At 55.1% G+C, this 10,156-nt stretch overlaps 4 protein-coding genes across 4 annotated transcripts in view; 1 reads left to right on the top strand and 3 right to left on the bottom strand.

The window, feature by feature from the left end:
* Positions 1-13: 13 nt before the first annotated feature.
* PTSG_12701 (uncharacterized protein) lies at positions 14-5,210 on the bottom strand. Its single transcript, XM_004991232.1, has 11 exons — positions 4,478-5,210; positions 3,911-4,204; positions 3,658-3,731; positions 3,451-3,507; positions 3,173-3,248; positions 2,855-3,000; positions 2,142-2,394; positions 1,869-1,963; positions 1,530-1,587; positions 998-1,320; positions 14-751 (listed from the first exon to the last, which is right to left on the bottom strand). The coding sequence occupies exons 1-11, from the start codon at positions 5,205-5,207 to the stop codon at positions 476-478; spliced, it is 2,382 nt and encodes a 793-aa protein (XP_004991289.1). The 5' UTR covers positions 5,208-5,210; the 3' UTR covers positions 14-475.
* On the bottom strand, positions 5,187-8,617 carry PTSG_12700 (uncharacterized protein). Its single transcript, XM_004991231.1, has 11 exons — positions 8,513-8,617; positions 8,273-8,386; positions 7,809-8,030; positions 7,541-7,625; positions 7,322-7,393; positions 7,058-7,158; positions 6,812-6,863; positions 6,524-6,608; positions 6,270-6,357; positions 6,028-6,119; positions 5,187-5,651 (listed from the first exon to the last, which is right to left on the bottom strand). The coding sequence occupies exons 1-11, from the start codon at positions 8,571-8,573 to the stop codon at positions 5,388-5,390; spliced, it is 1,236 nt and encodes a 411-aa protein (XP_004991288.1). The 5' UTR covers positions 8,574-8,617; the 3' UTR covers positions 5,187-5,387.
* Positions 8,618-8,736: 119 nt separating this feature from the next.
* Positions 8,737-9,738, top strand: PTSG_08261 (uncharacterized protein; the record flags this gene model as incomplete). The annotated part of the gene is made up of 2 exons (XM_004991230.1): positions 8,737-9,391; positions 9,683-9,738. The coding sequence occupies 2 exons, from the start codon at positions 8,737-8,739 to the stop codon at positions 9,736-9,738; spliced, it is 711 nt and encodes a 236-aa protein (XP_004991287.1).
* A 135-nt stretch (positions 9,739-9,873) lies between these two features.
* Positions 9,874-10,156, bottom strand: part of PTSG_12699 (uncharacterized protein) — a 6,089-nt gene continuing 5,806 nt past the window's right edge. The window contains exon 18 of the mRNA XM_004991229.1: positions 9,874-10,081. Within this exon, the coding sequence (XP_004991286.1) occupies positions 10,027-10,081 (55 nt within the window). The 3' untranslated portion in view covers positions 9,874-10,026. The remainder of the gene's footprint in view (positions 10,082-10,156) is intronic.

Genomic DNA, 10,156 nt, shown 5'->3' with positions numbered 1-10,156 from the left:
CTCATATCCATCGGTGGAAGGTGGAACGCACGCGCAGCAGCACAGACCACGTTTTATCATTGTACACAAAACACAGCGCCTTAACGTGGGTGTGATGCACAGAAGAGACAACATTGAGACATTTGAACATCTGAAGAACGTCCTCTCTGAACGTGGGACAAACCCAGAAGAGTGAAACAAGGCAACAAGGTGGCGTGTGGAGAGCGCAGTGGAAGCAGAAAGCCATTCACTCAGCATGAGAGAGATGGGGACGAAGAAGCAGAAAGCAACGGAGCCAGCCACAGAGTCGAAGAACGAGAGAAGATTGACGAAGGGAAGCTGGCAGAAGAGCACAAGCAGAGCGCACCAGTGAGAGAAGAGTAGCAGCAGAGCACTAGAGCATGTTGCCCATTTCGAAAGCATGCGTCCGGTGTCCCTTCCGTTGCAGAGTTGCGCTAATCCCTTCTGTGGTGTGTGTCACCTCTGCTCGGTAATCTTAGCGGCGGCCAGTGCGCAGGTAGTACAGCGCGGCGAAGAACATCATGCGGTAAATGACAGCCATGGCAATGAGGATGCCAAAGTCTCGCCCAACACTGACATTTTCCATGTCATAGAGAGCAAGCACGTCCTCGCCGCGCGGCAGGATGGTGGAGTTGAAGTGGTTGCCATCAAACTCATTGTGCATAAAGATGCGGAACGAGTAGCGATGGAAGCCAATGTACGAGCCCCAAATCCAGTACGGTGGGATATTCTTCGGCAGCACAAAGAAACCCTACATTGTGTGTGAGGGGGGGGGGGTGTTCGTGGCATCAAGCAGGCAGTCGGTGAGTTAGTCAGTCAGTCAGTCAGTCAGTCAGTCAGTCAGTCGGTTGGGCTCTCATTGCTCGTCTGCGAGGCAGCCCAGCAACGCACTGTTCATGTTCAGAATACTACAACACAACACACAAGCGACCACACACAAACAACCACACACACACACACACACACACAGGCAGGCGCAGCGTGTACTCCGACTCACGCAGCAGAGCATGAAGAAGCCGTAGATGCCAGCGGCGAGGGCCAGTGCAGGCAGGAGCTGGGGCAGAAGCGACGCAACGAACGCCAGCATGCTCTCCGCTACAAACAGGCTGACAAAGAGGGCAAAGGTGAAGATGAAGAAGCCAGCCGCGCCACCATGTAGGCCCGCCATGAAGAACACAAACACGCTGGACAAGAAGGAGATGACAAGCAACCCTGGGATCGACATGAGGGAATCAGCAACCACGTGTGCAGCAACGGCGTAGTAGCCGTTCTTCCGCTCGCGCACAAACACCGCGTTATCCTCAATGAACACGGGCACCACTGCCACGAGACAAGAAGCACAAAGACAGAGCAGGACAGTGTACAGGAGTGCGCGTGGAGAAGTGCAACTTCAAAGGTGAGCCATTGAAACGTTGGGAAGGATCATGAAACAATCGGGGACAGCCAAACACCCAAACAAAACCACAAAGGAAAGGAAACGGCTTGCCTGCAGGCAACCAACATCCATAAAAGGAGCATGCCTGCCACACCTGCGATGCTCATGAAGACAAGGAAGGCGACGGTGAAGAACAGCAGGCTGATGCGATCCTGGGAGGGAAATACAGAGCGTCAGGTTCAACGAAGCGAAATGTGACATGGTAGTGGAGTGAGGGCACAGAAAAGAAATGGGTGAGGCAGGTCACGTTCAGCTGAACCCAGCCATACAAACGCAGACACGCGCGCACGCGTGCAAAGGCTCTGGTAGGCGAGCAGCAATAATCTCAGCATCACGCACACACACACGCACACACAAACACACAAGACACACACACACACACACAAACACACGCACACACACACACACACACACTCACAAACACGGTGCACACCTGGATGCTGTTGTGGTCATGGTCCATTTGCCAGTAGATGGTGCCGATGACAAAGCACAGCATCACAAACATGGCCAAACGCACCCAGAACACGCCTGCACGAGCACGACAAGGGCAAGTGAGATGCAACGAGCGACAGGAATAGAACCACCGCACGTTCTCAGACAAGCAAGTACATGCGTGTGTGTGTGTGTATGTGTGTCTGTGTGTGTGCCCAAGCGTCCGCATGTGCAAATTATCTCCTCCATCCGCTGCAATCAATGTCATCATCACCTGGGTTGCGCAAGTTGTCGAGGTTGCGGCGCTTGGAGAGATAGAACAGCTGCTTGAAGAAGCTGGCGGCGTAGCCCGTGCGAAGCGGCGCCTGGCTCTGCTTGCCGGCAAAGGCCTCGTGCACATCCTGCACCTCCGCATGCACAATCTTGCTCTGCTCGCTGCGGGAAAAGTCGTCGGCAAACTTGAAGTTGCGTTTGTGGATCTCGTCCTCGCTCATCTCTGCCGTTGCCTCAAAGTCCATGTTGATCAGCTGCGAGAGAACAAATTCGGAGGATGGGTTTGTGTTAACGAGAACGGGTGTGAATGCATGACAGAAAGAAAGCGGAAGAAAGATGAGATGTGTGTATGTGTGTTGTGTGTGTGTACACGTGTGCGTGTGTTTGTGTATGTGCACGTGTGTGTGTGTGTGTGTGTGTGTGTGTGTGTGTGTGTGTGTGTGTGTGTGTGTGTGTGTGTGTGTGTGTGTGTGTGTGTGTGTGTGTGTGTGTGGCGCGATATCTTGACAAAGCACGACCGCCCGAGCACTGGCTTGCGTCATTCACGAGGCAAACACGCACGCAAACACGCACACACACACACGCTCACACACACAGAAAACACACACACATACAACACACACAACTCACACACACACACACACAGCACACACAGAAAACACACACACACACACACACACACACACACAAATATGGAGTTGACCTGAAACGGACCCTGATGAAGAAGTCAGCTGGGTTGGTGTAGGGCGGGAGCGGGTAGCCGAGGTTGGCAAAGTAGTCCACTGCCTTGTTTGCCATACCGTTGTACACAACGCGGCCGCTGGCCAGGATCATCAACTTGTGGAACTGTGCATACAGCTCTTGAAATGGTGACAGAGAAAGGGGGGGGACGGGTGAGTGCCCAGTGGAAGGGTTAGAGTTCAGAATATCACTCTCATTCGCGCCTCCCAGTCTGTTTCATACACAGTTATGTGGTTGCACACACAGACACACATGTGCTGCATGCAGGCATGTTCCACATGTGTGCCCCACCTGAGTTTGGCTGGTGAACCGTGAAGATGACGGTGCGGCCCGTGGCAGCGAGATCGCCCAGGTACTCCACAATTTTCTGTGCACACGCCGCACAACCAGCAGGACGCAATTCCAGGTGGGGGGGGGTTAGCGTAACGTAGACATGATGTGGTGTGCATGCGATGTGATGGTTATGTACATTGACGGCGCGCAGCAATCAAGGTGGAAACGCCCAGTCCAACAAGACCAACAGGCACGCAAGTACGCAGCAAGTACACGTGCGCAGGGTCGAAACGTACGAAAGCCGATTCAGAATCGAGTCCCGATGTCGGCTCATCGAGAAAGAGGAGCGTCGGCTGGAATGGCGTGGTCAGGAACAAACAACAATCACGGAGCAGTTAAGGGGAGATGTAATGGTAGGTGTAACGGTACTGCGATGACACAGTGCCGCACGCGAGTACGCACGCACACACACACACGCACACACACAATCAGTGCTCGCTCACGTTCTTCAGCAGCTCAATGCCGATGCTGACACGTCGCTTCTGGCCGCCAGAGATCCCTTTCTTAAACACGTTGCCTGCAGGCAAAACATCGGCGTTGTTAGCACGGTGATGAACATCGAAAGGGAAACGATGGGCGGGAAAACAGAAGATAGAAAGGACAAACCGATCAGAAGCACACGTCATGAACGCACACACACACACACACACACACACACACACACACACACACACACACACACACACACACACACACCGATGGCGACGTGTTTGCAGACGTTGAGGCCCAAGATCTCAATGACGTTGTCTACAATCCTGCGACGCTCCTCCTTGTTGGCTGCCTCCATGGTTACGGCGGCAGAGAAGCGAAACGTCTCAAGCACGGTGAGCGTGCCGATCAAGGAGTCTTCCTGCTGCACATACGCGGCGTAGTGACGGAAGTTGCTGTCGCGACGCTGGGCGTTGACAAGCACATCGCCCTCAAGGCGCTGCTTCTTGGTGTTCTTCTTGCGATCAGCGAGCACGTCCAGCAGCGTCGTCTTGCCACTCCCTGATGAAAGGTGCGGGGGGGGGGGGTTTGGAACGAAAACAAGGGCGAGGGTCAATTCCAAGATCAAGGAGGCAACAACGATCAGATACATGCATACACACTCCCTCACTCACACACATGCACAAGCACCCACACACATGCATACACACTCACACACACACACACACACGCCCACTCACGCACATACCATACGTACACGCACATAGACACTCGCACACACGAACACGCACACACACACACACGCATGCACATGCACATTCATGCACAACAGACCTGAGGGTCCCATGATGGCGCAGATTTCGCCTGGTCGCACGGCTCCCGTGACATTATCCAGGATCTTCTTGCCTTTCGTGTCCTTCTTGTCCTTGTAGATGGTGCACGTGACCTCTTTCCAGGTGAGCGCCGTCTGATGTTCGGGCTTGACGTTGAGCAAGTCATCGCTGATGCGGTGCTCTCGCTGTGGCACGGGCGCCTGCTCATTCACATTGACCGTTACCGAGTCTTTGCCTTGATGTTTTCCTTGCTGCTGCTGCCTGTCGGTGGCGTCTGCTGCATCTGCATCCGTGTCGGTGTGATCAGCAGAGTGCCTAGAGGTGGCAAGCGTGGTGCTGCTTTGGCGCCGGCTTTCACGCCGGGATGCGGAGGCAATCTCTTCGTCAAGATCAATCACCTCCGTGCCGCTCTCCGTGAGCCTATCTCCCACGGGCGTCAGGCTGGGCAGCACAGGCACCACGTCTTCGGAGCCATTCTCGACCCCAGCGCCTGATCCATTCCTATCTGCCTCCTTTGCTGTGCCACGCACGTCCTCGTCCTCGCCACTGCGGCCCATATCCGATGTTGATGCGCTTGACTCTGCGCTGCTCAAGCAAGGGCGGTGATCTGATCTTAGTGTTGTCGCCTGTTGCTTCGTTGATTGATGTGCTGTGGGGAATGACACACTGATGCTGCTGCTGCTTCGCTCATTGTAACATAAATGACGGTGGGGCGTTGTTTGCTTGCGCATGCGCCATCAGCCAGTGCCGTTGCGGCATCACGGGGCAGTTGCATTTCATGCCCCCAAAGTCGCAAATTTTATTTGTTTTCCTCCTTTGCGTTCTGGGCGCGTGCTGTGCATCCACACGTTAGCACAAGAAGCGTGAAGGTAAAACACGGCAAGCACACCCAATGGTTCGAAGAAAGAAAGCTAGCTCCTCTGCACCTCTCCTGCGAAGGAGAAGGCGACGGCACCGGCAATCATGGTATGTTGGAGGCGGAGGTCGTTGCTTGCAAGCAACAAGTCTGCGAAATAGCCCGGTTTGATGCGTCCGACACGTGGAATGCGCGCGACCCGCGCCGGTGTGGCGCTCAGCATGTCGCACGCGGCTGCCACGTTCTGGCCTTGTTCGTTCACGAGAAAGCGGAGACAGTCCCACAACGACAGGCAGCTACCCGCCAACGTCGTTGTGCCCTGGTCAAGTGCGCATCACGCATTGGGTGTGCATGTGGCAGTGTGGTGAGAACGCAACACCGAGGCGCTGACCGTGCGTGTGTGTGTGTGTGCATGCCTGTGTGGGTTGAAACATATGGTGCAGCTCGCACAACAAGACAGACTGTGTAGAGCAGTGCCGCCATACACACAAACACGCAACATCCACACACACACACACACACACACACACACACACACACACACACACACACACACACACACACACACACACACACACGCACACACACACACACACGCACACACGCACACACGCAACATCCAATAATACGCACACACGCGCGCGCAAACCACATGCACACGCACGCACAAGATTCACCCATGCGTGTATGCGTACCTCGACGTAGACGCCCTTGCCCTTTGGTCCAACCTCCAATTCGCGGCCGCAGTACGCGCTCTTGAGCCCAGGCTCGCCATGCAGGATGTTGTCTGGCGCCGCCAAGTGCCCAGAGACGCAAGGGCGCAGTGAGTGGGTGTAGGAGCACGATCGAGGGGATAACAAGGCAGCCGTTGCAACTGACACAGAGTGCCCACAGCCAAAGCAAGTATCTTGCCGCCAACACACACGCACACACGTACCTGTGATGAAAGCGACAGCTGCCGGTGTTCGGGCAGAGAGGAGGCCTGCGACTGTCAATGTGTCCACGTGCAGGCCATCACCAATCACCTACACACACACACACACACACGCCAAGCGGTGGCGCAATGGCAGGGTAGAATACATCAGTGACGATGCGCAGCAGCGAAGCGACTGCTCATTACCCTTACGCGAATGCAGCCATGCAAAATCAAGGGAGTACAGGGCAGAAAAGGGTCTCTGCAGTGCAACGCACCTCAACTGTGGGAGGGTGCAGGCCAGCGAAAGTCGGGTTGTTGGGGAACGAGCGGCAAAGGCCAAAGTTGACCAGTGACGTGTCTCTGTCAACACACACAAATATCAGTGTGCGGTGTGTGTGTGTGTGTGTGCGTGTGCGTGTGCGCGCGTGTGCGTGTGCGTGTGCGTGTGTGTGTGTGTGTGTGTGCGTGTGCGTGTGCGTGTGTGCATATGAAAGCACGATTAACGATCAGCTTGAAACGATCAAAGCAAGGACGAAGGTGGAGTGGATGCATCGTGGGCGTACCTGTGGTGGAATTTGCTGACATTGAAGATGTGGGTAATGTGTGGCGTACTATCTGTACAACAACAAACAAACATAACGACCATCAGCTGTCAGCCATAAGTTGCCGGTGCACCAGGTTGAACACGCCGCAGCTACAACAAGGCAACAAGGCAACACGCGCACACACACACACATACACACATACACACACACATACACACACACACATACACACACACACATACACACACACACACACATACACACCATTGTATTCGCTGGCGGTGCGGAGGGCTGCGACGATGTCGTCGGCGGTGGCGTGCTTGTCGTGACCCAGGGCAACGCGGATTCCCCGGTCCAAAAGCAGCCTGAGACCATAGCCACGCACGCGCGCACGGAAGAAGATCAGGTCAGGGTGATCTGCGCTTCTAAAAACACACACACACATACATGCACACATGCACATATACACACATGTACGTACACACATGCACACACACACACACACACGTACGCACGCACGTGTGTCACCTGGTGCGGCGGAAATCTGATTGCGGTTCCATGGACGGGGAGATGGTCATGACCTTCATATGGCCCTGACACCTGACAGCCCCGCGCATTCACAGAAGATGCGTGTCAGTTGGCGCAGTGTTGCACAACAAAGACACGCACTCAAACCTTGATGCAAGGGCAGGCGGTCACATGTGAACGCGTCCAACGACAACTAGGCGTGGAAGGTGGTATGCGTACATGTCAACAATCTCCGTGAATTCCTCCAGGGACGGGTTGAGGTTTTGATTGGGAAGAGCGCCCGCATCCCGGATGACAGGGCCCTCTGCGAGAGCAAGAGGTAACGCACAGTGGCACGTGAGAGAGCAGACATGGCGTCAACTTGCACATACGTGTACGTGCGTGTGCGTGTGTGTGTGTGTGTGTGTTCTCGCAGTTGCACGTGTGTGGAAGCGCTTGCAGCACACATCCACTGTTGCGCCAGCAAGCGCAGCCCATCGTCAGCTACCTGCGTGGATGCCAGCACAGCGAGTGTGTCCCGGTTTCGGCTTGGCTATCACAGGCAACAAGGCGTCCAAGCTAGCGGCGTAGGATTCGCGGTCCATAGGCAGCAGTGACGCCAGCACGGTGGTGACGCCATTCGCTGGCAGCTTGCTCAATGTAAACTCGGGGTTTGTCCATGAATACGCCACATCATGTGACCCGCCCACGCCGTGGTTGTGAATGTCAACTGCACCGCACAACGCGCGTGTGTGTCAGCGCGAGCGTATGTATGTGTGCATGTGTGTCAGCGTGAGCGTATGTATGTGTGTGTCAGCCTGTGTGTGTGTGCGTGTGTCATCATGTGTGGGTGTCAATGTGTTGACCGTGCCGTTACGTCTATGACATGATGCACTCGATACCTCTGTCTCATTCTCTCTCCCCCCCCCCCTTTCAAAAACCCCTCTCCCCCGCTCTTTTATTGTCACTGACCAAAGCCCGGAAGCAGGAGCGGTGCACTCAGGGTGACTGCGCTGTCCTTTGGCTTCTCCGTACCGACCGTGCTGATCATGCCATGCTCATCCACGGTCACATACACCGGTCCCTCTGCATGTGTTCAAATGCCAGCAATTTGAGCAGCCGTACAAGCCACACGCACGAACAGCAGAGCGCAAAAACAGCAAAATCACCATAGAGACGCAATGTCTGTGCAAGTCGCCGCAACCAACCGACCTTGAAAGACGCCATCACCAAGCACAGCGCCCTCCGTTGCTTCAACAACCACCAACACCATCGTGTGTGTGCGGCGGGTGTTGTTCGGTGAGCAGTGCGCTGTTGATGCTGAAAATTATGAACATCTCCATATATTTCTCCCAACTCTGGATGGCGCCGAAACCCACGACGACGACTTGCCGCACAACACCAAACACGAGCACCAGCACCACACCACCACCAGCATGCACTACACACCCGAGGGTGCAGAGGCGCTCAACGCGCTGCTGCTGGTTGTGCAAGGCGAAGCCGAAAACGTACTCAAGTCAATGCTGCCAGAGTTCTCGCCGAGAGCAGTGGCAGCAACAGCCGCACCAGCCACTGCTGCCAGTGACCACGATGTGGATGCCGATGCCAATGGTGATGGCGCCGATGCCGATGGCGAGAAGAAGCCCAAGAAGACGCAACAGGAAACGGAGGAACACAGGCCAGCGCCAACAGTCAAGGCGTCGTCATTCTACGGCGCTCGGTCCAAGACACGGGCAAGTGCACCAACCAACGAACAGCGCGCTGACAGCACGGCAAAACGAACAGCAGCGCAGGCCACAGCTGCAGCCTCGGCTCCAAAGTCCCCGAAGGCTCGCGTGTCCAAGCGATTGGGTAGACCCGTCCACACTTCGCCGGCTGTCAACAGCCCGCGTGTCAACGACAGCATCGACAGTCCCGCTGCCAAGCGCAACAAGGCCGGTACCAGCACAGGCACGGGCACGGGCACGCATGCGTCCCCCGCCCCGGCATCAGGCGATGCATACGACTTTGATGTTGCAGATACACCATCTCCCGCTCAAACGACACCGCGTGCGTTCCGGCGAACCGCGCGCAAGGGCCTGCAACTGAGAGGTACGTCTTCGCGTGCGTGTACACATGGCTGTGCGACAGCGTGCCAGCGTGAACACGAATAAGAGTACGGCACATACGCGTGTGCTTTGATGATGATCCATTGTCTTTTATTACTCTCTGTGTGGGTATGTGTGTATGTATCTGTGTATGTGTTCATGTGCGTGTGTGCGGGTATGTGTTCATGTGTTCATGTGTGTCCGTGTGTTTGTATGTGTGTAGTGTGTTTGTGTTTGTGTGTGTGTGTGTGCATGTGTCGCTCATTTCCGTTATCCGTCCTTGTGTCTTTGCCAGGTGGTCGACAGCGGACAAAGGCAACACATGCAGACCTGTTCAGTGACCTCGCTTGAGGTGGCTTGCACCAAGGGCATGGCAAGCACGCCTGGAAATTGTTATAGTGACATGACGTATCGACGCAAAAGTTCACATCAGTTGACCGCCGTCAAGTGTCTGCATTGTTACGGACCACCAGATGCTGCTCATTGGATCGTTATTGGCGTGCTTTATTGGTTGGAGTGAGAAGGGCAAGTGGGCAGTCACATGCCACAGCAACAGCAGCAACAGCAGCAACAGCGGTAGCAGCGTCACTGAAATGGCTACGCGCATGTATGCACGTGCGTGTTTATGCGAGCTGGCGCCTACAGGCCGAGGTCCTTTGCAAGCATGGCCGCCGCAATGTTGTGGTATTGGCTCCTGTTATCACAAAGTGGTTGCGTTGGTTATGGGTGCGTCTATGCGAGTTAGTAAACACAAGATAAGTAAGTCACG

This window comes from Salpingoeca rosetta (assembly GCF_000188695.1).
Source record: "Salpingoeca rosetta unplaced genomic scaffold supercont1.21, whole genome shotgun sequence".
In the NCBI taxonomy this organism is placed as follows: domain Eukaryota; class Choanoflagellata; order Craspedida; family Salpingoecidae; genus Salpingoeca; species Salpingoeca rosetta.
Note: the sequence above shows the minus strand (reverse complement) of the source record. Positions and strands in the feature narration are given on the sequence as shown.

What these genes read in the sequence shown, in the direction of transcription:
- PTSG_12701 (XM_004991232.1), bottom strand. Translation starts at nt 5,207, where the DNA reads ATGCGCAAGCAAACAACGCCCCACCGTCATTTATGTTACAATGAGCGA. An exon ending in ATGACCACAACAGCATCCAG is followed by an intron (nt 1,588 to 1,868) that starts GTGTGCACCGTG and finishes TTTCCCTCCCAG; the next exon opens with GATCGCATCAGCCTGCTGTT. An exon ending in GCTTCTTCATGCTCTGCTGC is followed by an intron (nt 752 to 997) that starts GTGAGTCGGAGT and finishes CACACAATGTAG; the next exon opens with GGTTTCTTTGTGCTGCCGAA.
- PTSG_12700 (XM_004991231.1), bottom strand. Translation starts at nt 8,573, where the DNA reads ATGGTGTTGGTGGTTGTTGAAGCAACGGAGGGCGCTGTGCTTGGTGAT. An exon ending in TTCACGGAGATTGTTGACAT is followed by an intron (nt 7,394 to 7,540) that starts GTACGCATACCA and finishes CGGGGCTGTCAG; the next exon opens with GTGTCAGGGCCATATGAAGG. An exon ending in GTCAGCAAATTCCACCACAG is followed by an intron (nt 6,609 to 6,811) that starts GTACGCCCACGA and finishes GTGTGTTGACAG; the next exon opens with AGACACGTCACTGGTCAACT.